Raw genomic sequence first — 27,704 nt, 5'->3', positions numbered from 1 at the left:
ATGTTAGTCACAGAGGTTTCAGGTTGTATGATACTCCCTATGCTGGAAGCATTTTTCTCAATGGTGCTATTTCCTCACTGGTTGCATTCCCTCAGTGCCCCCTTTATTAAAAATGCAGGTGGGTTCCCACTTCTTTTAACTTCCCATCTGCCAGGAGTTCATTCATCAGGGCTTCTACAAACAGTAAGGGACTCACAAACCAGAGAGGGGCTCAGGAGTGTGTGTCCTGATACTAATCCCACCCAGGATCTGATTTGGGATTTCCTTGTCATCTTGCAGGAGATCTCTGGGCACATGTGCTGAGGCTCTGCTCATAGGAATGGGGAAAATCTAAAGCTTGGGGTCAAAAGCCTGGCTGGCCTCCCCAGCTTGTTGCTGTGTGACATTGTTCAGGTTCGCTACTGTATGTTTCACCTTCACTAAAAGCAAAACGATGATGACAGTACCAGCCCCTGGCACAGAGGGACAGCTCCCGCAATGTTAGCTGTTGTGCTGGATGCAAGTACTACCACCCTAGCTAGTCATCATTGTCATTGACAGCATCAGTGAGATGATGGTACTGCTTCCAGAACCAAGATTCCTGCCATGCCTCCTGGTGCCTGTGCTGCACACTGAGTGTGGCCTGTCTGCTGTTTGATCTCCAGCAGATCCTGGCAGAGACACTGCATACTCAGCCTGTCTAGCTGACAACATAGGTGTGGTTCTGTCTTCTCAGGAACCTGCCTCCCCCTGGCCTCACAGTCCCAGCTCCTAGATTCACATTTTTGGGTACATTTTTTATTGTAAAAATGCTGTACAGAGGGGTTGTAGTTACATAAGCAAGGTAATGAGTACATTTCCTATTGAGCCTTGTTGCCTCCTTTGTTTTCCCCCTATCATCCCTTCCCTCCCACCTCCACAACTATCCCCCTCCCCCGAAGTTGTAAAGTTCGTTTTCAACAGAGTGTTTTGTACATCTCATTGTTACAATGGTCAACCTGTATCCAGATTCACATTTTTGGCTGAGAGACTGGAGTGAGGGGGTAGGTTGGGGGGGCATGCAAGACCACCCACAGAGGTCAGAGCATCTGGAGAACTTTTTTTTTTTTTTTTTTGTCAGTTGTAGGGCTTGAACTCAGGGCCTGGGCGCTGTCCCTGAGCCTTTTTGCTCAAGGACAGGGCTCTATCACTTTGAGCCACAGCTCCACTTCCAGTATTCTGGTGATTAATTGGAGATGAGTCTCACAGACTTTCCTGCTTGGGCTGGCTTTGAACCTCTACCCTCATGTCTCAGCCTCCTGAGTAGCTAGGATTAACAGGCATGAGCCATGGTGCCTGTCTCATAGGGAACTTTTAAAAGCAGATCTCTGTCCCTGGGATGGTCAAGAGTTAGAATTTCTGGCAGGCTGGGGCAACAGGTCCCCTGCTTGGTGGATCCCTATTTCCATTTGTTGTTATTTTTGTGTGTGAGATATTCGGACTTCATAGTTTGTGAGTGTTCCAGTTGAAATAAAAAGAGGAAAATTTGAGTAATGTGTTAAACGGGGACATAAGAGCCAGACTTATGAATAGGCATCTCAGTGTTACATGCCTGGTGTTGAAAAGGGAGAACACCAGGTTAGCTTAGATTTCTCTTTTTTTGGAACTTATTCTCTTCTTAGTTCCTGTCTCCCTTTGGGAATGCCTCTCTGCTCCCCAGGGCTAAATCTTTTTGTTTCCCAAGAGAATCCAGAAATCCAGATCTAATGTCACATCATAAAAACCATCAGTATGAAATATTGGTAACTGAAGAAAGTTTGCTTGCTTGCTTATTTATTTATGCCATTACTGAGGCTTGAACTCATGGTCTAGGCTCTCTTCTTTAGTTTTTTTTTTTTCACTCAAAACTGGCACTCTACCACTTGAGCCACACCTCCACTCCACTTCCAGCTTTTTTGGTGGTTAAGAGTCTCACAGAGTTTCTTGCTCAGGCTAGATTTGAACTGTGATCCTCAGATCTTAGCCTCCTGAGGAGGATTATAGGAGGGCTATAGTGAGCAACTGGAGCTTGGTGATGTACAGAGAGTTCAGATATATAAGTCAGGTAAAGAATATATTTCTTGGGCTGGGAAGGTGGCTCAGTGGTAGAGCGCATGCCTTGCATGCCAGAGGCCCTGTGTTCAATTCCTCAGCACCACATAAGTAAAAAGAAAAAAGCCAGAAGTGGCTCAAGTGGTAGAGCGCTAGTCTTGAGCTGAAGAGCTGAGGGACAGCGCCCAGGCCCAGAGTTCAGGCCCCACGACCGGACCCACCCCCCCAAAAAAAGAATATATTTCTTTTTGTACAAAGTGTAAGTCTACTTATGAGAGAAAAGAAGGCAGGGTAAAGAAAACTTTGAGAGACTCTAAGAAAGGGGACCCCCAAAAATGAATCCAATAGAGTCCTCTCTGAGAGCAGATTTTATAGTTTGCAGCTCCTCCTATATCTCTTTCCTTAGGTGTTGAGCTGATTGTTTGATTGCTTGTGCTTTTGCTGCACTGGCTCTTTTCATTGGTTGAGAGGGCATCCAGGGCATTATGGGAAGGTGTTTGAGTGGGGAACCCAAGACATCATAAGAGGAAGCATTTGAGTGGAACTCAATGTACTATGGGAGCAAGAAGTACCATGTGTTATGTCCTCACTCTTTTTGTTTCTTTTGCTGATCCTGGGGCTTGAACTCTGAGCCCTGGTGCTGTCCCTTAGTTTTTGTGCTTAAGGCTAGCACTCTATCATCTGAGCCACACCTCTGCTTTTGGCCTTTTATTGTGGTTAATTGGAGATAAGAGTCTCACAGACTTTCTTGCCGGAACTGGCTTCAAACTATGATCCTCAAATCTCAGTCTCTTGAGTAGCTAGGATTGTAAGTTTTTGTTTTTGTTTTTTGTTGGTCATGGGGCCTGAACTCGGGGCCTTGGCACTGTCCCTCAGCTCTTCAGCTCAAGGCTAATGCTCTACCAATTGAGCCCCACCTCCACTTCCGGCTTTTTCTGCTTATGTGGTGTTGAGGAATCAAACCCAGGGCCTCATGCATGCAAGGCAAGCGCTCTATCACTGAGCCACCTCCCCAACCATGTCCTCCACTTTTTATCCCTATCTATCTAACAATTCCTCTTTCTTTCCCTCAGTACCTTTGAGCTAGAATTTAAAAGCCACGGCTTGCTAGAGGAATAAGAGATATTGGTGCTTGTGCCTATGAGATTTACAGGTATGGAAACCTCACAACCCAAGGACTGGCTTTAAATGCTCCCAACACAGACCGTTTTATGTCCATTTGTATCCATTGTGTTTTTTCCCAGTCCCCCAAAGAGTTGAGTAGTTTCAGTGCAGGTACTGGGGTCATCGAAACCCTTCTCAGGAGCCAGAGAGTGTTCGGACAGGGGAGGCCCACCCATTCCCAGAAGAGGCAGTGCTGGACAGGGCTGCCTCCCAGATCAGGCATACTGAGATTTAATTTTGCTCAAGTTCAATCTGTTCTAGGAAAATATACTCAGTGTGGCTCAGCAGAAGCTTTCTGGCCAATAATCTATACAGTTTAAAGTATTTCCTAGCTCTTAGTAGAGCTAGGAAAATTTCTATGTGGCCAAGGAAGACCAAGCTGGTCTTTGGCATTATACCCTAGCTGCCGAGTGAAACAGTATGCTGGGATAAGGTGATTAGAAACAAACCTTTGGTAAAAGACCAGAAGGTCAGAAATAAGTGTTTCTTGAACCAAGCATGGTGGTTCACATCTGTAATCTAGCACTGAGGAGGCTGAGATGGGAGGATGGAGAGTTTAAGGACAGTCTTGGCTAACATAATGAGACCCTGTCTCAAACAACAGAAAAGGAAAAGGAAAGAAAAGGGGAGGAAAGGAAGGGTGGTTTCTAATCTGCTGGAGTAAAGAGCCAGGACTGGATCCTCCTGTTCGAGCTTGCCGGCCCAGTCTACTTGTAAAAAGGAGAGTTTTGACTTTTGCAAGTGATTGCACTATAGACCCTAGACACCAAAGCCAGATCTCTTGAAGGAAGCTGCTCCAGATCCAGGAGCAGCTGTGAGGCTGGGGAGGGTGACTCATGAGCTTCCAAGTTCCCAGAACTCATTCTTCTTGGCCAGCTAGGCAGAGGCTAAGTTGGAGGGAGGGGCCTGTGCTGGGGACTGGGCAGGGTGGGGCAGCACACTGCTGGCTTGGCCTCTGTTTCTGAAAAACAATCGCTAGTTACCATCCAGCCTTCATCTCCCGTGAGCTACCAGCGACTTCAAAAACAGGAGGTTTGGCAGAGAATCATGGTGGCTGCCTGCTTTTGTCTGGAAGGCCAAGTCTTGACTGCCTGAGCCCAATCAGAAATCAATCAAGTCAGTCAAATCAGTAGAGCTAAGTCAGTGTCAGCCCAAGACACGTGGAGCGCCACTCTTCTGTGGCTGCTTTTCCTCCAGGGCTGTTGGAAGCGTGTCTGAAACCAGCCATGGCAGGAACAACTGGTTTTTCAGGCTGTTAAAGACAGTGTGTGATTCATGGTGTTATAGAGCCCACTACCTCCACTCCTGAAAGTTCTAGAACAAACTGAGAGAGGAGTCATGTACATGAGTATTTATTAACTTCTTTGGGAGTGGGGCGGGCTTGAACTCAGGGCCTTCTGCTCTTGCTTGACATTTTTTGCTCAAGCCTAGCACTCTACCATCTGAATCACACCCCCACTTCCAGCTTTTTGGTAGTTAATTGGAGATAAGAGGCTCGTGGACTTTCTTGCCCAGGCTGGCTTCAGAACTCGGTCTTTGGAGCAGCTAGGATTCCAGCCATCAAGCCACCACCTTGCTCTATTAACTGTTTACAGATGAATAACATGCCTATGCCTTGGGTGCAAATCACTGTACAGTATGACTCATCCGTCTTCATACTCCCAACACACAGTATTACAAGAGAGCCTGCAAGTGCACAGGGTCTTTACCCTCTGCCTTCTGGTCCTCTCAGGGTGTGTGTGTCTGTGTGTGGGGTCCCTGGGGTGGCTTGAGCTTACAGTCCTAAACCCAGGAAGTTTGTTCTCTAAGTGTCAAGAGGAAGATTCCGTGTGCTAGGCAAGACCTTGGTTCCTAGGCTCCAATTGAGATGGCTTTTCCAGCTCTTTCCTGAGAGTGAGTGCACATGAGAAAGTATGGCAGGCAGTCAGGGCAGTGGGAGCACTGGTGTTGATGGTGTCACCAATATGGGAGCCTTTTCTTTTTTTTGGCGGGGGGGGGGGGGGGGTCCAGTCGTGGGGCCTGAACTCTGGGCCTGGGCGCTGTCCCTCAGCTCTTCAGCTCAAGGCTAACGCTCTACCACTTGAGCCACAGCGCCACTTCTGACTTTTTTCTTTTTGCTTATGTGGTGCTGAGGAATCGAACCCAGGGCCTCATGCATGCGAGGCAAGCGCTCTACCACTGAGCCACCTTCCCAGCCCCTGGGAGCCTTTTCTTAAAGGCCTGATTGTTCAGGAAGTATTCAAAGCCGATAGCTGCTGTTGGGGATGGGTGACTGGAGTCCTGTGTTGGAGCCAGTCGGAAACACCATGTGTCGTGACTGATAGAAATCTGATCGTCCCTGGGTGACGCCTGTCAGCATGTGGGCTCCTGGGAGCTGTTTCTCTGATGGCTCTGAAGATGCCATTGACACTGGGGACCAGAGGATGCAGCTCTGCCTAATGAGCTCGTTGTCCGGTGGCTGAAGGTGTGGGGTTTCCTTGTGGGGAAGCCATTAGCCACTGGATGGTTTGTTTTGAAACAACGGCAGTCTGTCTTGGGGTGGAGGGTCTCTAGATCAACAGCTGTGAGTGCACCGGCAGGTGTCAGCATAGCTGGGCTTCTGGGCAATTGAATCTCATGTTACTTTAATGTGTGGGCCGGGTGGTTTATATATATATATTTGCTTTGTGTGGCTTAAAGGCGAGGGGGAAAGTGGCCAAAAGTAGCTCCTGCTGATTCTGTGTTCATTCAACATTAATTAAGCACTGACTGACACCAGGTGCAAGGGATGACTTTATCTATTGTATCTGCAGTTGGCTTTTATGCACACTGTTACAGGTAAGTTACTTACTGGATGGAAGGCTGTATACTATTCATTTGTCTCTCTTACTATGTGCTTATTAACAAAGAATCTTGGTTTAGCCCAAACAAGATCATGCTTATAGACAAGGCTGTACACTAAAAATTATTTAGCAAATCTGAGGGTATTTTGGTGGCAGGGCCTACAGCCTTCTGCTTATGCACTGAGCTTTGATGGTGTGAGCAGGCCCGGGGCTGGTGCCCTGCAGATGTTCCTCTACCTTACAAAGGGGAGAGAGGAGCCGTACCAATGTGTTCATTGAGGACATGTGGGCGAGTGTGGAGGTGGACAGAGCGCACTGGTGGTCAGGTCAGGCTGTCTTGGCAGTTGGAGCACTGGCCTCAATGTGTTGAGAGGGTTTAGCTGTGAATTGGTGATTCATGCTGAGAATATCCTATTGTACAATACACAGTTCCCATTGGTCAGCCTCCTCTTGCCCTTGTGCCAGCTGACTGTGTGTATGTGGGGGTGTGGACAGGTAGAGCCATAGGCTCCTTGAAGCTGCTTCTCTGTTCCACTACTTACTGACATTGGTTGTGGCCCAGATGTTTACCCCTGTGCACAACTTCCTCCTTTGTAAAATAGAATTGATCTGACAACCTAGTTGTGACATAGGATTATCTTGATAACCTGATTAAATACCGTGTAAATGCTCCATCATTAAACCAGGGCCTAATGGATGCTAAGCAAGCACTCTACCACTCTATTCCTTCCTCAATCTCCTTTCCCTTTTTCTGAAATGTTGTTATTGTGTTGGCGTCTCATTGCTACCTTTGCCTGGGCTGGCTTTGAACTTGTGACTCTCCTGTCTCCTGTCTGTGCCTCCTGAGGCTTGTACTACCACACTCACCATCTCCCAAACGCTGAAGCTGGGAATATTTTACGTGTGAGGTGCCCAGCAGACTGAAGTTTCTTTACCCCCAATATTGTAGCTTGAATTTTTGCTGTGCAGATTCCATTTTAAGAGGACCTGGCTTCTCTTGCAGATTTTGAGAAAACATCTCTTTTAGGTTGAGGAGATTGGAGACAGCCTTCTGAGTCAGCACTCACATGATGGGGGTGCACTCTCATGCTCATCTTTTAAGGAAACATCTTATAAATCAATTCCTATTTTGGGAACCCATTTATTTATTTCAGGGACTGAGTGGACTGTTTGCTATTTCATAGCAAAGTGAAATGTCCATTGTTTGGCTAAACGGGGTCAGGTTGGTGCCATATCAGGGCCAGCCAACTTGGAAGGGAATCTGAGGACTGAAGATGCTTTTCTCTCGCGCATTAATCTCTTTATACCTGGCCTTGGCCAGCAGAGGGAATGTCGGGCGTTGCTGTCTGAGGACCCAGGGCCCCTCTGAGGGGACAGAAAGGAAGACTTTCCTGGTTGATGCAGATGCCACCTGAGGAGTAGAGGAAGGAAGCTGTGAGGATGCTACTGCTTCCTTTGCCAAGTTCTCATCTCTTACACATGTGCAAACTCTCTCAGGGGTGGAGCTGTTAGAAAATGAGTCCTCTGAATGCCTCCTCAGGTTTTGTAGTTGGTGAGGACATTCTGATGGCTGGGAGCTGCTATATGTGGACCCAAAACCTTTCTCTAGACTTCATAGCCCCCCAAGGAGGTTTCTATTCTATCCAGTCTGTAGGAACAAATAGGGACTCAATGGCCCCTTCCTGAACGAACGGCCTTTCAAGTCTAGGGGAGCGTGAGGACATGGAAGAGCCACTGAGCAGCTGCTTGTGGGAGTGCCCCAGTCCCAACAGACCTAGTGATTCTAATCCACAAGTGCTCATTCTTAGTCCAGCACTGGTGGCTCATGCCTATACTCCTAGCTACTCAGGGAGCTGAGATCTAAGGATCCCTTTTCCAAGTCAGCTCAGGCAGGAAAGTCCGTGAGTCTCTTATCTCCAGGTAACCAACAAAAACTGGAAGTGGAAATATGGCTCAAGAGTACCAGCCAAGAAGCTGAGGGAGTGAGGCCTAGCATTAAGCTCTAGTACTGGTGTGTGTGTGTGTGTGTGTGTGTGTGTGTGTGTGTCACACACACACACACACAGCAGAAAAGTTTGCAGTCAGTCTACCTCTAATTGGCATGAGAAATTATTGCTGAAGAGGTGTGGGATACTTTGGGGAGATGAATAAGTCACATAGCTAATATTTGTTGAGCATAACATAGAACTGGGCTCAACATTTGGTAGTTGTTTTTTTTTAAATTGATTCCTCACAACTTGCTTATGGACAATACTGCACCTTAGCCCCATTTTTTGGCTTGGGAAGCAAAGGCTCAAAGTAGTCAAGTCATTTGACCAAGGTCACACAGCATGAGAGTCCACGGCCAAGATAAGACTTACTAGGAATTAAGCATTTCCACACACAGTGATCTCTCTGTTACTATAATTACATACTTGTTATATACTCTTTGGTAAAGACTTGATGTTTGGGGAGGTGGTAGGCATAAGAAATTACTAAAGGGAAGCCAGGCACTGGTGGCTCATACCTATAATCTTAGCTACTCAGGAGGCTGAGATCTGAGGATCCTAGTTTGAAGCCAGCCCAAGTTCAAATACAGGAGACTCTATCTTCAAGTAACTAGTGAAAAGCTGGAACTGGAGGTGGGGCTCAAGTGGTAGAGCACAGCTTTGAGTGACAAAGCCAAACTGAGAACACGAGGCCATGAATTCAAGCTCTACTATACGCATACACATGGACACACACATGTACACACACATAAGAAAGTAATAGAGAAGGTGAATATGATCAACGTATATCATATGCATATGTGTATACCACAACCCCTCCCCCAAACTGTACAACTAATATGTGTTACTAAAAATGTGGAAACAGCCAGGTTCAGGTGGCTTACACCTGTAATCCTAGCTACTTAGGAGGCTGAAATCTGACTATCATGGTTCAAAGCCAACCTAGGCAGGAAAGTTTGTGAGACCCTTACCTTCAATTTGCCAGAAAACTGGAAGTGGCCCTGTGGCTCAAAGTGGTAGAGTACTAGGCTTGAGCAAGAGAGCTCAGAAATAGCACCCAGGCCCTGAGTTTAATCCCCACGACCAACAACAGCACAAAATGGAAACATAACACTCATTTGTTGTTGGCTAATAAAAAAGACTTGGTGAGGATGGAGCTGGGTGGTAGAGTGCTTGTTAAGCAAGCACCTTGTTAAAAACAAGGTCCTGAGTTCAATTTCCAGCACTGCAAAATAATGATGATGATGATGATAATAATAATAATAATAATAAATCATCAGAAATCTGGTGGGGTTCTCCCTCACAGAATGTTTGCATTTGACATCATGAGGGCTGAGAGTGAGATCAAAGTATTTGCTGAGGGCATCCCTCATCCACCATGAGGGAGAGATGACAGCAAGCTGTCTGAATTGGACATTCCTTGAGTTAAAAAACCAGGTCTTGTTGAGTGCTGGTGACTCATGCCTGCAATCCCACTTACTCAAGAGTCTGAGATCTGGGGGCTGGGAAGGTGGCTCAGTGGTAGAGTGCTTGCCTTGCATGCATGAGGCCCTGGGTTCGATTCCTCAGCACCACATAAACAGAAAAAGCCGGAAGTGGCGCTGTGGCTCCAGTGGTAGAGCACTAGCCTTGAGCTGAAGAGCTGAAGGACAGCGCCCAGACCCAGAGTTCAGGCCCCATGACCGGCAAAAAAAAAAAAAAAAAAGAGTCTGAGATCTGAAGCCAGCCTGGGCAGGTATCTTCAACTAACCACCAAAAAGCCAGAAGTGAAGCTGTGGCTTAAGTGGTAGAGTGGTAGCGTGCTAGCCTTGAGCACAAAGGCTTAGGGAAAGCATCTAGGCCATGAGTTCAAATTCCAGAACTGGCACAGAAAGTAAAGCAAAGGTTGTTTAGCTGCAGCTGAACTGTGTCGCCCCTTTCTGGCCCATTGAGGCTGTGCATCCCCTGTGCCCTAACTCTGGTACTGGCTCCTGACTCTCCAAGGAGAGCAAGATGGTGAACCTGAGTGGAGCTAGGGTTGCTTTTGGCCTTAGGGAGAGGAACGAAGGGGAGCTGGGCCACCTCCCTGGTCTTTCATGCATCTGAATCTGGTATCTAGTAGCCTTGCTAGATACTGAATGGCAGCCTTTTTCTGCTGGGTTTCACTGGATTGGTTGTTCTTGTGTGTGTAGAGAAGGCTTGGAGCGTCTCTGTCCTGTGCGGTTCTAGGGAATGAATAAATGAGTGTTTGCTTTTCAACTCTTGTTGTAAAGGAAGCCTTGGCCGAATGTGAAAGTTTGCTTGGAAGGCACTTGGCAGTTTGTGCTGTTACTGATTTGTTGTTGCATAAATAACTTGAGAGTCTGAAATCTAAACTGTGAACCACACCCTGTCGATTCAAGACTGCTCTCTAGGCTGTCTCTTCCAGATGAGAAAGCTGAGGTGCTTTTCATGTATGCACAGCCTCTTCCAAAAAAGCAGGATGGTTTGGCTTGTGAAAGTTATACAGCTGGCCTCTCTCAAGAATTCTCCAGTTGGAATGTGAGCACTTTGGAGGAGTTAAAAAACCAAAACCCCTCTGATTTCCTGATGATTGTGGGTGATGACAGACGGGACGGTGGGTGAGGGGCTCAGTGCTGACGCTGGGGCATTAAGCCCTCCCTTCCCTCCTTCCAGCCCATGGTGAGTCAGGGCCAAGTGCACTTGGATGTGGAAAAGCTCCCCCCTTCCCCCGCCCAACTGTGGCCCCTGGCCAGGGAAGACATGAGTAGAGCTGGCCCTTTGTGGAGAACTGTACACCCTCACGCAGTCTTTGTTGAGACAAGTCTGCCACCAAATCTGTTTTAGGCATCTTGTCTTACCCACCTTTAATATGTTCTTCTTTGTTCTCTTCCTTCTCCCTCCCTCCCTCCCTCCCTCCCTCCTTCTCTCCTTCCTTCCTTCCTTCCTTCCTTCCTTCCTTCCTTCCTTCCTTCCTTCCTTCCTTCCTTCCTTCCTTCCTTCCTTCCTTCCTTCCTTCCTTCCTTCCTTCCTTCCTTCCTTCTTTCCAATATCTCATTATGTAGCCCAGGCTGGCCTCAGATTAGACATTTCTCCTGCCTCAGCCTCCAAGTGCCGGGATTATAGGCATGTTCTACAATCCTTGGCAGGTGTTTTTCTCTTGACAACAGCGCCCCCCCAGGCTGTGGGTGGACAGGCTGAACTGAGACTGGGGGCTAGAGGGAGAGCAGTTCATCTTGAGGGTGTTTGTGGGGTGAAGAAGGCCTTGGCTCTGGGGCTGCGGAGGCTAAGCTAATTCGAGGGACGGGAGCTTGGTGGGCGATCCAGTCCTTCTGCAGTGCTGGATGCCCCCGCTCCTGAAGCCCCATCCTCATGAGCTGGTCACTCCCAAAGACCCCATCTCACATAGGAGTCTTAGCAGGTCTTGAACACTCAGAGCAAAGCACCTGCCAAGACTGAAAAGAGACTTAGGTGTGAGGAAAGGAGGCTCGTATTTGAGCTCTGATGACTTCTTGTTGAGGCTGTGTGCATAGAAACTGCCACAGGGCTCCTGGGGCAAGGGGGAGAAGCAGAGCAGATGGGGAGGGAGGAAGGCTCCCTGCAGGACTTCCACAGTGGGCTAAGGTAGGTGGCCACACTGCTCATCCAGACTATTTATTATTTATTTTGTTGCCTTTACTGGGGTTTGAACTCAGCCAGTGCTCAGCCTTGAGCACTTTCCCTTGAGCACTTTCACTCAAGGCTGGTTTTCTGTCACTTGAGCCACAGCTCTGCTTCTGGATTTTTTGTGGTTAATTGGAGAGAAGAATCTCACAGGCTTACCTGTTTTGGCAGGCCTCGAAACACAATCCTCAGATCACAGCCTCCTGAGTAGCGAGGATTACAGGCATGTGCTAGGTTCTAACTCTTCCTTAATTGACCAGCCCAGTTTCTAGGTCTGCAAGGTGGGGCTTAGGCACAGTAAGGATGAGGTAGCTAGCTCAGAGCTGTGTGTAGAGGGCTTTGTACCCCTCCCCCCATCTTCTTGGGCCTTGACTCCTGCTGTCTCTGTGACCACTTGGCAGCTTCCTGACTTAAGGCTTGATGGCCACCTGTGTGCTACCTGTTTCCTTGTAAACCAAAGGTCCTTGAAGCCTGGACTTAAAAGAGCCTTCAGAATTCTTAGCCCTGTTCTGCAGTTTTCATTAAGAAAACAAAAACAATAACAATAACAAAAAACCCAAAATCTTTTAAGAGTCCAATTTTAGCTTCCACACCAGATGGTATTTCTTTCTATTGGCATCTCACGTTGAGGTACAAGTGGCTTAAATGATTCTCTTTTGCCCCCTGGTGGCTTCTGAGCACTTTGAGTCTAACCACAAGGATTCATTGGATGAAGTTGTATTTTTACCAAAGCCTATGTTTTTTTTGTTTTGTTTTGTATTTTTCTGGAAGTTCTTGAGCTTGAACAAAGGCATCATACTGGCGAGGCAGGTGCTCTGCTATTTGAGTACCTCTACCTGTTTTCACTTTACTTATTTGTTAGATGTGTTTTTGCCCAGGATGGCCATGGACCTCAATGCTCCTACTTCTACCTCCCCGAATAGCATGTGATACCTTGTCTTTTTCACTTAGAGCTGGTGCTCTACTACTTAACCAAATCTCTTTCCAGCTTTTTGCTGGTTAATTGGAGATAAAAGTATCTCTGATATGTTTGCTTAGGCTTGTTTTGAACTGTGATCTTTAGATCTCAGCTTAAGTAGCTAGGATTACATGCGTGAGCCACTGGCACCCAGAAAAATGTTTTTCTTTTCTTTTCGTTTCTTTTCCTCCACCACCTTCTCCTCCTCCTCCTCTTCCTCCTCCTCCTCCTCCTCCTCCTCCTCCTTCTTCTCCTCCTCTTCCTCCTCCTCCTCCTCTTCCTCCTCCTTTTTGTAGTATTTGGGATTGAATCCAGGGCTTCACACTTGCTAGGCAGGTGCTCTGCCACCCAAACCAACTGCTTTGTGAGATTTTTAAGAACATATCTGATAATCATCACAACTATGAACCAAAAACACTTTAATATTGTTTCACAATATTATTTGGGGGATAGTATTCTCAGGGCCTGAACTTTTTTTTTTTTTTCAAGGCTGGCATTCTACCATTTCACACAGCTCTACTTCTACCATTTTGGTGATTAATTGGAGATAAGCATCTCAGACATTCCTACTTGGGCTTGCTTCTAGCCATGATCCTCATATCTCTGCTTCCTGAGTAGCCAGGATTATAGGCATGAACACTGATGCCTGGCTTATAATGTTCTTTTAACTATGACTGCTGAGCCTTTTCATGAGATATGAATATTGCAGGTGCAGAAACCAAGGCTCAAGAAAGTTCAGCAACTGACCCAAGGTGAAGTGAACCCTCTGACTGGCATCTCTTCTTTGCCCCTAGAGCCAAATGCTCCTCACTCAGGGAAGGTGCAGAAAGCTGCTTTCAGATCTTCAGGAGTGGAGTTAGGCAGAGAGAGAATATGGGCAGAGTGGGGACTGGAACATTGTTGGAGGAAGTTAGTGTCCTGCTAACCTCTTTCTTGATGACAAGCTCTCTTGATGCTGTATTGGCCAGGTAGACAAGCAGGCTGTGAGGCTGGGCCAGGACACAGCCTGCCGAGGAGGCAGCAGAGAACCTGACACTGAGCTGCTTCATCAGGCAGTTTCTGGTGAGTCCAGTAAAGAGGCCCGTTCTCAGGAATTAGGACTTTGCCAGCTGGGCTTTATCTGGCCTCTTCTTTGATTCCCAGAGAAGTTCATTGAACACACTTTCCCCTGAATGTGTGAGGCCAGCTAGCACACAGCTCTGGCAGCTGCTTAACAGTCAGATCATGATGTTGGCACAGTTGCAGATGCAGCGCATGGACCTATCCAGCACGCCATACCTCCCAGCTCAGGACCTTTGTGCATGCTCTTACCTCTGTCTGGAACACATTTCTTCCAACCTTATTTTACATTTTAAAGATCTCTTTTCAGGTTCACTTTGCTCTGGCTCTTGAATGCATACGTATGTAATCTGACTATTTAACTTAGTAGTGAGAGCCAGCAGAGTGAGGATGAGAATCTAATTCTAAAGGTGTCTAGGAAACTAGGCGCTGGCTTACGCCTGTAATCCTAGCTACTCAGGAGGCTGAGATCCACAGATCATGGTTCAAAGCCAGCCCAAGCAGGAAAATCTGTGAGACTTTGATCTCCAATTAGTCACCAGAAAACAGCAAGTAGAGTAGTGGTTCAAAGTGGGAGAGTACTAGCCTTGAGCACAAGAGCTCAGAGACAGCACCCAGGCCCTGAGTTCAAGCCCCATGACCACCCACCCACCCCCCAAAAAATCAGTAACAGTACCCAGGCCCTGAGTTTAAGCCCCAGTACTAGTATGCTCATATGCGCTTGCATGCGTACGTGCACGCGTGCACACACACATACAGAGTATTGTAAATATTTGTTTATTCTTGCTCTTTTTTTTTGCTAGTCCTGAGGCTTGAACTTAGGGCTTGGGACTATCCCTAAACTTCTCTTTTGCTCAAGGCTAGCACTCTACCACTGGAACCACAGGGTGTGTGTGTGTGTGTGTGTGTGTGTGTGTGTGTGTGTGTGTGTGTGTGTGTGTGTGTGTGTGGTACTGAGGAATTGAACCCAGGGCATGCTAGGCAAACACTCTACCACTAAGCCACATTCCTAACCCTTTCTCATTCTTTTATTGCATACTTATGAAGGAACACAAGGAAGCCATTTGTGGGAAAAAATAAGGTAGAGCTAATATTAGCATAGAAAGGTGGCCAAACACTGGGCGCTGGTTGCTCATGCCAGAAATCCTGGCTATTCAGGAGGCTGAGATCAGAGGATCACGGCACAAAGCCAGCTTGGGCAGGAAAGTCTGTGCGATTCATCTCCAATTAATCATCAGAAAACAGTGGAGCTGTTTTAAGTGGAGCTGTGGCTCCAAGTGGTAGAGTGCTAGCCTTGAACAAAAGCTAAGGGACAGCACCCAGGCACAGCGCTCCCCCAATCTAGGAAGATTCGTACACACATACATGCACTATACCATGTATGTATATTTATATATGGTGTATGTACAAATATGTACACATACATAGTTGTGGAGAAGGGAAGGTGGGGATAAGATTTCAAAGTTGCCTATGAAAATGTTCTATAGGAAAATAACACTGTAGGCTTTGAGATGATAGTTTTTTTTTTTCAGTACTAGGATTTGAATTCAGGGCCTTGTGTTTGCTAGACAGGTACTCTACCAGTGAAACCATGCCTCCAGTCCTTCTTACCTTCATTATTTTTCAAATAGAGTCTTACTTTTTGCCCCAGCAGACTTAGACTGAGGTGCTCTTATAGGTGTTCACTACCATACCCAGCTTGTTGTTGATAGGGTCTTGTTGACTTTTTGCCTGAACTGGCTCTGATTTGTGGTGCCTCAGATTACAGGCATGTACTACCACACCTTGCTGGCTAGTTTGTCAGTTGGCATTATGTCCTGAATGTCCAGTATAGTACCTGCCCACAGGAAGAGTTCATACTGTTTTTATTGTATGAATGTTAAGAAGGGACCTTTGCTTACAGAGGTGACCAGAGTTCTAGGAAAAGCCTTCTGTTCAGAAGTGGAATTTCTACTTTTTACCTGACTTATGTAACTGCAATCCCTCTGTACATCACCTTTACAAAAACAATTATAAAACTTTTTTTAAAAAAAGTAATGGAGGCCTGGGAAGGTGGCTCAGTGGTAGAGTGCTTGCCTCACATGCATGAGGCAAGGTTCAATTCCTCAGCACCACATAAGCAGAAAAGGCTGGAAGTGGTGCTGTGGCTCAAGTGGTAGAGCACTAGCCTTGAGCTGAAGAACTGAGGGACAGCACCCAGGCCCAGAGTTCAAGCCCCACAATCGGCAAAAAAAAAAAAAAAAGTAGTGGAATTTCCAGTTGGGTGCCAGTGGCTCATGCCTTAGTAATACTAGCTACTCAGGAGGTTGAGATCTGAGCATCGAGGTTCAAGGCCAGCCGGGGAAGGAGAGTCTGTGAGACTCTTATCTCCTTAAGCACCAGAAAAGTCAGAAGTGGAGCTGTGGCTCAAGTGGTGCAATGTTAGCCTTGAACAAAAGAAACTCAAGGACAGTGCCAGACCTTGAGGTTAAAAAAAGAAAAAAAGAGAAGAGCGGACCTCCCGCATCCTGCCAAAGGATTTGGGGCCAAGCTGGCTGTGTGCAGAGCACGTGGAGGAGCAGTTACCCACTCAGGGGTCAGGGAGCGAAGAGACAGCGGAGACTCCCGCAGTGGGAAGCAGTTGTCTTACTGGGTTTTCGGGATGAGGGTTGCAAAGGGAGGGAAGAGAAGGAGCTGTTATTTCTGAGGACGCCCACAGGAGGGCGCAGTCTCCAGGTCTGCTCAGCCCCTGCGCCGCCCCTCCCCTGCTGGGCAGTCTCTCCCCGAGCAGATGGTCAGGAGCAGATTTGCTTTGCGAACGAACTGAGGCTCCATTGCAAGATCCCGCCAGACCCTTAGCACATTACCGACCCCCTCAGCCCTCAGGACCCGGTGTGTGAAGAGCGAGTGGAATCAGCAAATACCCTAGCCCACAGTATTCCACACTGGGACCTTTGTTTGCAGTTGGATTTGAAGTCAGCTGGCCAACCATGAAATGGGTCCTATCCTATACTCCCCTGTCCCTCAAAAATGTTGTCAAGGGGCCAGGTATGGTGGATCACTTCAGTAGTAGCAACTACCAGGGAGATGGGATAGAAGGCTCAGGGGCTGAAGCCTCAGGTAGAAAGCCTGAGACCCCATCAGAAAAAGAACTCAAAAGTGAAAAGGGCTGGGGCGTGGTACAAGCAGTGAAGCACTGGCCTGACAAGGGATTTTTGTTTGTACCCCAGGGCAATCTCTTGTAGGACTCCTTCCCTTGTCCATTTTGGTCTGCAGTACATCTGGCCTTGGCAGGTGTACTGGCTCTGTTTCCCTCCTCCATCCATCTAGTTTTCCTTCCATGGACTCTGTCCACAGAACTCAGGAAGCCCTCCCCACCACTGCTTTTCCCTCTCTGCAGTTCCATGGTCTGATTAACCACAGTGGTGAGGGGGAGAACACTGCAGACCATATCGGAAGGAAGAAGAGGGAGGCTGTGGGCAAAGGCCTGTCTGAGGCAGACGGTGAGGAAGACAGGGAGTTGGGCAGCCCAGGATCTTACTCAACTCCTGCCTCTGTCCAGAAAGAAGACTGGAGAGAAGACTGTCTGCGCTTCTTAGCAGGCTCATATGGACCCTGAGAAGTTTCTGGCAGGGTCTCTTCAGTAAGTGACAGCTCCAGTGGTCTCCAGAAAAGGAAAGAGACCTTTACAGTAGGTTCATGAACTGTGGAATGATACATGGGCTTGGGGCCCAGTGGATTGGCTGGGCACAGGCAAGAGGTTCAAGGCTCACCAAGGGGGCCAAGATTGTCCCCAGGGAGTATGCAGGGTCTTCAAGGACCCTGATACAGGGAGCAGTCATTCAGACGCAGGCAGGCTGAATTTTGGTCTTGAGGTGAGGTGAGGGTTAGAAGATTCCAGAACAGGCCATCCAGAATGGCCTGGGTCTTACCCAGAACTGACTTGCTCAACAGGATGGCATTGTTCCTGGCCTAGACATTTTGGGGTTTGGGGGAAGGAAGTAGCAGCAGGTTTGGTTCAGGGTGACTGTATATGAAGATCAGAAGACATCCTGTTAAGATGTGGTTCTTCTCCTCCCCCCCCGCCATTCTCTTTTTTCTTATTTTTTTTTGGGGGGGGGGTCCAGTCGTGGGGCCTGAACTCTGGGCCTGGGCGCTGTCCCTCAGCTCTTCAGCTCAAGGCTAGCGCTCTACCACTTGAGCCACAGCTCCACTTCCAGTTTTTTTCTTATGTGGTGCTGAGGAATCGAACCCAGGGCCTTGAGCATGCAAGGCAAGTGCTCTACCACTGAGCCACCTTCCCAGCCCCATCCCTGCCATTCTCTTCTGTTCTTTTTTGGCAGTACTGGGATTGAGCTCAGGACTAGGCACTTGCTAGGTAGGTGCTGTAATACTTGAGATTCACCTCCAGCTCCTGGGCCAGGTCTCACTTTATGGCTGGTACATTTCTCTAGCTTGTGCATTCCCCCTGTCTCTGGGGTTGACGAGCACTTGCCACTGCATCCAGCCATTATGCCTCCCTTCTACCTGACTTAACAGCCATGTGCCACTGCACCCAGTTGTTTGTTGGTTGAGACGGAGTCTTGCCAACTTTTATGTCTAGGCAGTCCTTGAATTAGGATCTCCCACCTTCTACTCATAAGGAGCTAGGATTACAGGTGTAATCTGTGCTCAACACCACCTGCAAGTCATGTGGAGAGCCCCAGGCTGCTCAGATTCTCTAGTGTGGAACTCATGTCACATCCATTCAAGGGCACCAGGAAGAAAACTATACACAAGGAGCAGAATGAAATATTTTGACTTTGTCTTTCAGCTCTTTTTTTCAGATAATATAGCCTTTTTTTCCCCTGGACTTAAAAAAAAAAAAAGGTTGGGCCAAGGTCAAAGAGACGAACAGTGCATGTTTTCTCTAATATGCAGAAGCTAGATCTAAAATACACTGGGATGGAGTAAATTATCCAGTACTTTAGGCATTCACACACAGAGGCCAAAGGAGGATATTCTTAGGAGAGGAACACAAAGGCCTGTGGGCCTCTGATCTATGAATAATATTTATTGAAATGAACTCCAGGAAATGGAAACAAGAGGTTTTTTTCTTTGTTTTTGTTTTCTTTTTGTCTTGCTTGTTCATCTGTCTTTGGGAGTAAAGGGGACACAGAAATAGAGGGACAAAGGGTGAACAAATGCAGCAGTGGTACTCACTAGACACTGTGATGAAAATGAGCTATAACTTGTGGATGGGGACGGGAGGGAAATACTGGGAGAGAATGAGGTTAACAGGTGACATGGTCCCAAATGAAATGTACTTATTACTTGACTGATGTAACTGTAACCCTCTGCACCTCATCTTTATAATATATATAATATATGTATTATATATATATATATATATTATATATATATTATATATATATATATATAATATATATATATAATATATATAATATATGTATTATATATATATTAAAGGTTGAGAATGTAGGTTTTGCAAAGGCAACCCCCACCCTCCAGGGTTTCTGAGACCAGCTTCCTGCAGTAGATGGGCTCCTCAGCTGCTCTTTCTGATCTGGCCAGCAGAGGGCACTCTGCCATCATCTTCCATGCAGACTTTTCCTCTGGCTTTGTTTTCTTGGATGCAGCCCTCAGCCCTGGAAAAATTCAGTCTCCTTTTGCCCGTGCTGTTATTATTTCTTTGTAATTACAGTAAATTTATTTAATTTTCATTTATGTAGTACTGAGGCATTGAGGCTGTAAGGGAACCCTGGAAAGGCAGAGCTAGACCCTCCCCTCCTCTTGGCTAAGTCTCCGCCCAGTACCTGGGTCACCTAGGTAACTGGCACACCTGGAAGAAGTCACCTCCTTCCTCCCTGAGGTCACATCTGCATCTAGCGTGGACACTTGATCCTCAGATTTCAGTCCCCTGTGTAGCTAGGATTACAAACATGAGCCACCAATTCCCAGCTCAACACTGTATTTTAAGCAACTTAAATAAGATAGCTGGGTGCTGGTAGCTCATGCCTGTAATCCTAGCTACCAGGAGGCTGAGAGCTGAGGATCGAGGTTCAAAGTCAGCCGAGGCAGGAAAGTCCAGGAGACTCTTACCTCCAGTTAACAACGAGAAAACTGGAAATGGTGCTGTGGCTCAAGTGACAGAACACTAACCTTGAGCTGAAATGCTGAGGGACAGTGCCCAGGCCCAGAGTTCAAGCCCCATGACCAACGAAAGAAAGAAAGAAAGAAAGAAAGACAGAAAGAAAGAAAGAAAGAAGATAAAGTTTCCAAAGAAGAAATAACATAGGGTCATTATCTGCCCCAGGTTAATCCTAGGTCATTTTACAGATATGGACTCTGGGGCTTGGAAACCTAGGCAGTGGTGGAAAGGTATCTTTCCCTCCCTTCCCTCTCTCTACTGCAGGGCTCCAGGCCCTGGTACTGTACCCTGGAGCTGAGCCTGGAGTCTCCCAGAGGCTCACTGGCTTCGGTGCCCCCAGAGCTGTTATGTAGCAGGCAGAGATGGTGAGGCAATGGGTTGGGACAGGTGCGGTGGGAGGTGCCAGGGCTGTGGGTCAGGGGTGTCAGGGAGGAGCTGTGGCTCAGGTGCCTTGGTGCTTGTGACAGTGTATGGGAGTGGTGTTAGGAGAAGAGGGGGAGTGTGGAGGGAGTGGGTGGGTGTGGCTGGAGAGCAGGAATAGGATAACAGGCATTTATATCCAACTGGGAATTCAGGCTAAGGGCCCTGGGGAAACCTTTCAGGTGAGAACAGAGAGAATGCCTAACTCTCTATCTTGAAACGCCAGGCTAGGACTCACTGCACTTCTTGATCAGTTGCTGAGATCCCTAGGCTACTGGACACTGTGTGTGTGTGTGTGTGTGTGTGTGTGTGTGTGTGTGTGTGTGTGTGTGTGTGTGTGTGTATGTGTGTGTGTGTGTATGTGTGTATGCATGCTGGTGACTCATGCCCATTCCTGTTAGACTCTAGCACCCTGGGACAAACTGTTAACCAGCCAAGGGGCAAGGGATAGATGAATGAAGAGGAGAGGGGGAAAATGCAGTTAAAAATCCAATGTATAGGAAGTGGCGCTGTAGCTCAAGTGGTAGAGCGCTCGCCTTGAGCTGAAGAGCTGAGGGACAGCGCCCAGGCCCAGAGTTCAAGCCCCACGACAGACAAAAAAAAAAAAAAAATCCAATGTATATCCGGTTACTGGTGGCTCAGGCCTGTAATCCTAGCTACTCAGGAGGCTGAGATCTGAGGATCATGGTTCAAAGCCAGCCTGGGCAGGAAAGTCCGTGAGACTCTTATCTCCAGTTAACCACTAGAATACCTGAAGTGGTGCTGTGGCTCAAGTGGTAGAGCGCTTGCCTTGAGCTGAAGAGCTGAGGGATAGCACCCAAGCCCAGAGTTCAACCCCATGACCGACAAAAAACAAAACAAAACAATCAAACAAAAAAATCCAATGTATATCCTACAAAATTAAGAAGAGGGAGGAAAAGGGGTGGGGATGGGAGGGATGGGTGAGAATGTTCAAAAGGGTGACATGGATTCATAAACTGCTTAGTTAAATGGCAAAAAAAAGAATGTGTGCCTTGAGCTTGGTCCTTTTTGGGGAGGGCAGTCCTCCAACTCTAGCTCCCTGCTCACGTGAGACCCCTGCACCGTGTCTCATCTTGGAACCGCAGTTTCTGTGTTTTGACTTACGCTGCCCACCTGCCTGTCTGTGGAACACAATTGGACCCAGCCAAGATGGCAGCGTCCTGTGCTGGGGCAGGTGGCCAGAGGCCCAGCCACCATGGTGGCGGTGCTGTCTAGTGGCCTCCTAGACAGGCCAGGTAGGAGGAGTGTTGCTGGCTAAAACGTGAGGCTATTTTAATGGAAAATCACGTATTCCTGTGAAGTTACCTTATGCTTCTTTGTTTTTCTTTGGAAGTTCTCCTAGGCCAGAGCTGAAAAAAAAATCACTGTTCTTCCCAGAACGTTTTGGATTTCCAGGATTTGGAGGGTGACCTGGGGGATGGGCCATGGGGGGGCCACCAAGGAGTCTGGAAGGATCGCATTCCAGTTTCCAAGGCCGTCTGCCTCCCGTTTTCTTTTCCTTCCTCCCCAGTCCATTCTGAGACAAACAAATCCAACATAGTATCCTTTCCCTTATGGCCCTTGATGTTTCAAAATTTAGGAAAGTAGGCGGGGGTGAGGTGGGAGAATATTTTTTGGTTGTGGATTGTGTCGGCAGCTAAAAATGAGCTTCAGAAAATAGTCTTTTCGTCCATTTAAAAGTATACAAAAAGGGAATAAGTTTTAGCACCCTCTATATTGTTTTAGCTTTCTCTTTGAGCCCGTAAGTTAGTTCACTAAATCATTTCGTACTTACGTTTTTTGGGGAAAAAAAGGGATGGTACTGGGGCTTGAAGTTAGGGTTCTGTGTAGGCAAGTGCTCTACCACATGAGCCATACTCCCGCTCCTTTGGCTTTCCTTAGTTTTCAGACAGTCTGTTTTGTTTTTTCCCTTTTTGGTGCTGGGACTGGGGCTTGAATTTGGGGCTGTAGCTTTTTTGCTCAAGACTGGCCCTCTACCACTTGAGTCACAGCTTTACTTCCGGCTTTTTGGTAGTGAATTGGAGATAAGAATCTCAAGGACTTTTCTGCCTGAACTAGCTTTGACAGTGTGATCTTCAGAGCCTAGCCTTCTTAGTAGTTAGGATTACAGGCGAGAGCCACTGGCACTGGCTTGATAAACTTTTTTTTTTTTTTTTTTTTGTCGGTCGTGGGGCTTGAACTCTGGGCCTGGGTGTTGTCCCTTAGCTCTTCAGCTCAAGGTGAGCGCTCTACCACTTGAGCTACAGCGCCACTTCCCTTGATAAACTTTTTTAAACCTTATCAACTACCCCGTGCATCGTAGGCTCAGATAATCCCGATGCTGAGATGGGAAGATTTTTTGAATCTGGAATTCAAGACTAGCCTGGGCAAAATAGTGAGATCCTATTCCCCATTCCACCCACCCTCCAAAAACAACCACCCTGACATGTGGTCTGCTGGCAGGTAATGAACTTGGGGGCCCCATAACGACTTTCATCTCTCTGTGCTTGACTGTGTGCAGTCTGCTTTACTTGGGCCTCCCTGTGCTCTAGACAGGAGAGTTCTCGGTTTCCCTGGTAACTCAGTTGCTGCACTGGAGAGCACAGCCCTTTCTGACAGCACCCACAGTTCTCTCAGCCTGAACATGTGTAGGTCTGATCCAGCTGCATCCAGTGAGCTGAGGAGCCCCCAACCTTGGAAAATCTTGAGCACGTTGAATGTAGGTAAAGGCATACGTTTGTGAGGGCCGCGTCCCTAAATCAGAGCTGGGCTGAGGTGAGCATCTCTGGCTGGACAACAAAGGGAGGTTGCTATGGCTATCACCATGGCAACACTGATGCAAGCTCTGACCTGCTCTCTGTGGGGACCAGCTGATAGCAGGAAGATGATAAGGTGCCCCAGAGGGTTGCACTTGGATTATTCTGTGTTTTTCAGTGAAAAGTGTTAATAGAAATGTTTGGAGAGCAGTGCATAGCTGAATAACAGTCCATCTCTCCCAGTTCCCGGTTTGGGGCTCTTGTGGATTACCTGGCCAGAAATATCCTTTGCAACTCTGTAGAGCTTGGAGGCTCGGATCCTGCCTGGCCCTGCCCTTTCATAGCCACGAGGTATTCCCAGTCAATACCAGTACCCCAGCTTCCTCTCTTGACCTCCCCCTCCTCCTTTACCCACCTCTCCCCTCCCCTTCCTGTTTGTTTGTTTATTGTGCCAGAACTGGGATTCAAAGTGAGCCTGAGTGCTGTCCCTGAGCTTTTTTTCCCTCAAGGCTGGTGTTCTACCACTCGAGCCACAGCTCCACTTTTTGGTGGCTAATTGGAGATAAGAGTCTCACAGACTTCACTGCCTGGGCTGGCTTTTAACTGAGATCCTCAGATCTCAGCCTCCTGAGTAGCTGGGATTACAGGCCTGAGCCATAGTACTGGCTTTACAGCCTCCTTTTCCACAGCCCTTACTTACGCCACAAGGTCACTGAAGGTCTAGGAATTAATCTGAACGAAAGGACCAGCTCAAATAGTACTATTATCAGCATTTTCTGACTCAGAAATGCCTCATACTCCCCACTCCCTTTCTGTCATCTGGCTTAGGGTCATCCAGAATTGAGGGGCAGGGAGCTTGCATGTTTCCCAGCACTAAAATCATCTCAGCTCTTTTGTGCCCCTGGCATTCTCTCCGGCTCCTCCACCTGCATTCCTGCCCGCCCTGCCCCAGCCCACCAACCTGCCCCAACCCACCCCTGGTTTTCACTGACAGTTTGGGAATAAACATGTTTTTATGTGTGGCCCTGGTTGCTGCCAAAATCAGCATTTATGGAGCTTCTAATTACCTTGGAGACTGTGGGAGGTCCTGTATCAGAGTCAATAAACCATTGTAAGTGATGCTGGCTCACTGAAGAAGTTTTGGTGTTTTCAGCTGTTAGAATCAACATAACACATATTAAGAAATGCTCATTCCTGAGGACTCATTTCTAGTATTGTAAGTTTTGGAGGTGTTGGGACGCCTACCTACTGATTTATTAGCTTCTGATCATTGTAGTACTGAATAAAATATGAAGGCTTTTCTCTCCAGACAAAAATCCTCATGAGTGCCTATAGGAACTGGGAGAAGATGGCACCTGGATATGAAGTTCTCGTTCTTTTCTTTTCTTTCTATCTTTTTTCTTCTTTTTGTTGTACTAAGGGTTGAATTCGAGGCCTACTAGTTGGTTGTGTGTGTGTGTGTGTGTGTGTGTGTGTGTGTGTGTGTGTGTGTGTTGTGTGTCTGTTCAGGGGCTTGAACTCAGGGCCTGAGCACTGTCCTTGAGCTTTTTTTTTTTTTTTTTTTTTTTTTTGTCAGTTGTGGGCTTGAACTCTGGGCCTGGGCACTGTCCCTCAGCTCTTCAGCTCAAGGCTAGCTCTCTCCCACTTGAGCTACAGTGCCACTTCTGGTTTTCTGGTAGTTTATTGGAGATAGGAGTCTCACAGACTTTCCTGCCTGGGCTGGCTTTGAGCCGAAATCCTCAGATCTCAGCGTCCTAAGTAGCTAGGATTACAGGCAAGAGCCACTGGTGCCCGGCTTGTCCTTGAGCTTTTGTGCTTAAGGCTAATGCTCTACTACTTGAGCCACAGCTCCACTTCTGGCATTTTGGTAGTTAATTGGGGATAAGAGTCTCACAGACTTTTGAGCCTAGTCTGGCTGAAATGGCACTTTTAGTGAAAATATGCATAGAAAAACGTACTACTTCTCATGGGCTTTAAAATTGTGTGTGTGTGTGTGTGTGTGTGTGTGTGTGTGTGTGTGTGTGTGTGTGTGTCGGTCATGGAATTTGAACTCTGGGCCTGGGTGCTGTCCCTCAGCTCTTCAGCTCAAGGCAAGCGCTCTACCACTTGAGCCACAGCACCACTTCCGGTTTTCTGGTAGTTTATTGGAGGTAATTGGAAATAAGAGTCTTTTTTTTGGGGGGGGGGGGGCGGCCTGGTCGTGGGGCCTGAACTCTGGGCCTGGGCTCTGTCCCTCAGCTCTTCAGCTCAAGGCTAGCGCTCTACCACTTGAGCCACAGCACCACTTCCAGCTTTTTTTTTTTTTAATGTGGTGCTGAGGAATTGAACCCAGGGCCTCATGCATGCAAGGCAAGCGTTCTACCACTGAGCCACCTTCCCAGCCTGGAAATGAGTCTTAAGGAGTTTCCTGCCCACACTGGCTTTGAACTGAGATCCTCAGATCTCAGCCTCCTGAGTAGCTAGGATTACAGGTATGAGCCACTGATACCTGGCTTTTTAAGATTTTTGATGTGAGGAGGGGTTGGAAGAAAAAAAAAACTGGGAAAAAGGAGGGAGGGGGTGATACTGCTCAAAAAGAAATATACTCATTACCTGACTTATGTAACTTACCTCTACAATATGTACCTTACCTCTACAATAAGCTTTTCTTTTCTTTTCTTTTTTAAAGCTGGGCACTGGTAGTTCACGCCTGTAATCCTAGCTGCTTAGGAGGCTGTGATCTGAGGATCACGGTTTGAAGCCAGCCCGGGCAAGTAAAGTCTGTGAGATTCTTAGCTCCAATACACTATTCAGAAAAGGCCAGAAGTGGTGCTGTGGCTCAACTGGTAGAGTGCCTTGAGCAAAAGAAGCTCAAGGACACTACCTAGGCCCTGAGTTCAAACCCCAGGACCAGCACCAGAAGAAAAAAATCATTTTTTTTGAGACAGGGTCCTCCTATATAGCCCAGGCTTCCTCAAACTTCTGGCTCAGGTAATCCTCACTCTCTGCCATCAATAGCTGGATCACCTGTGCATGACGTCATACCCACCTTGTATGCATTTGTATTTGCAGATGTAGAAAAATCAGTGAAGAAGAGTTTACTATTCTTAAAACTTCCATTATGTGTGTGTGTGTGTGTGTGTGTGTGTGTGTGTGTGTGTGTGTGTGTGTGTGTGTGTGTGTTGGGGGGGGTGTGATCTCAGGGCCTAGGTGCTGTTCCTGAACCTTTTTTTTTTTTTTTGCTCAAGACTAGTGTACTTCCACTTGAACCACTGCTTCATTTCTGGCTTCTTTGGTGCTTACCTAGAGATGAGAGTCTCGTGGACTTTCCTGCCTGGCCTGGCTTCCAGCTGTGATCCTCAGATCTCAGCCTCATGAGTATTTGGGATTAAGGCAGGATCCACCTGTGTCCAGCTCCAGCTGCACTTTGTAGAAAGAGAAGCCAACCGAGTCACGCTGGCTCTGGACCTGAAACCTTGTGAGCTCCTGACTTTGCATCTCCTTTCTTCCCCTGCTGCTTCTGTAGTCGTTTCTTATCTCTTTCTTTTGTGTAGTTGAGCCACACTGCCTGAATCTCATGCTGCCTTTGACAACTGCTAGCTGTGTGATTTTGTTTGTTTGTTTGTTTTTTTGGGTCCGGTCATGGGGCCTGAACTCTGGGCCTGGGCGCTGTCCCTCAGCTCTTCAGCTCAAGGCTAGTGCTCTACCACTTGAGCCACAGCGCCACCTCCAGCTTTTTTTTTTTTATGCTTATGTGGTGCTGAGGAATCAAACCCAGGGCCTCAGGCATGCAAGGCAAGAGCTCTACCACTGAGCCACCTTCGCAGCCCCTAGCTGTGTGATTTTGAACAAAATACTTAACCTCTATGTATCTTGTTTTTTTTTTTTTAAATCAGAAAAGTGAGTGCTAAAAGTACTTACTCCTGAAATTTCTCTGAGAACTTATTGAGCTAATATGTATTAAGCAGCTGGATGCTGATGGCTCACCCTTTAACAAACCTTAGCTACAGGGGAGGCTGAGATCTGAAGATTGAGATTTGATGTCAGTCCAATCAGAAAAAGTCCATGAGGGCTGGGAAGGTGGCTCAGTGGTAGAGCGCTTGCCTTGCATGCCAGAGGCCCTGGGTTCGATTCCTCAACACCACATAAGCAAAAAGAAAAAAGCCGGAAGTGGTGCTGTGGCTCAGGTAGTAGAGCACTAGCCTTGAGCTGAAGAGCTGAGGGACAGCGCCCAGGCCCAGAGTTCAGGCCCCATGACCGGACCCCCCCCCCCCAAAAAAAGAAAAAATCCATGAACTTCTTATCTCTGGTTAACCATCAAGAAGGGAGAAGTGGGTGGGGGTATGACTTAAGTGGCAGGTGCCAGCCTTGAGCCCAAAAGCTAAACCAGAGTGCAAGGTCCTGAGTTCAAGACCAGTACTAGTATGCATACACACACACACACACACACACACACACACACACACACTATAAAATAGTGTTTAAATAAACAGTGTTTAAAATAGTGTTTGGCAGAGAGCATCCATTCTTTTTTTTTTCTTCTCCCAGTCCTGGGGTTTGAATTCAGGGCCTAGGAGCTGTCCCTAAGCCTCTCTATGCTCAAGGTTAGTGCTCTACCATTTGAACCACAGTGCTACTTCTGTCTTTTTCTGAATAGTTTATTGGAGATGAGTCTCACAGACTTTTCTTCCCCGGGCTGTCTTTGAACCGTGATCCTCAGATCTCAGCTTCCTGACT

At 47.4% G+C, this 27,704-nt stretch overlaps 1 protein-coding gene across 4 annotated transcripts in view; it reads left to right on the top strand.

Moving 5' to 3' along the window:
- Positions 1–27,704, top strand: part of Arhgef3 (Rho guanine nucleotide exchange factor 3) — a 359,337-nt gene that overhangs the window by 65,703 nt on the left and 265,930 nt on the right. Inside the window, exon 1 of one of the 4 annotated variants that reach the window (XM_070018473.1) lies at positions 22,909–22,951. The exons of the other annotated variants lie outside the window; for them this stretch is intronic. Coding sequence (XP_069874574.1) covers positions 22,950–22,951 — 2 coding nt within the window. The 5' untranslated portion in view covers positions 22,909–22,949. Of the gene's footprint in view, positions 1–22,908; positions 22,952–27,704 lie in introns of those variants that run through there. 4 annotated transcript variants of the gene reach the window in all.

Source organism: Dipodomys merriami, unplaced genomic scaffold (genome assembly GCF_024711535.1).
Source record: "Dipodomys merriami isolate MVZ:Mamm:240054 unplaced genomic scaffold, mDipMer1.0.p SCAF_13, whole genome shotgun sequence".
NCBI lineage: Eukaryota > Metazoa > Chordata > Mammalia > Rodentia > Heteromyidae > Dipodomys > Dipodomys merriami.
This window is presented reverse-complemented; position numbering and strand designations above follow the sequence as displayed.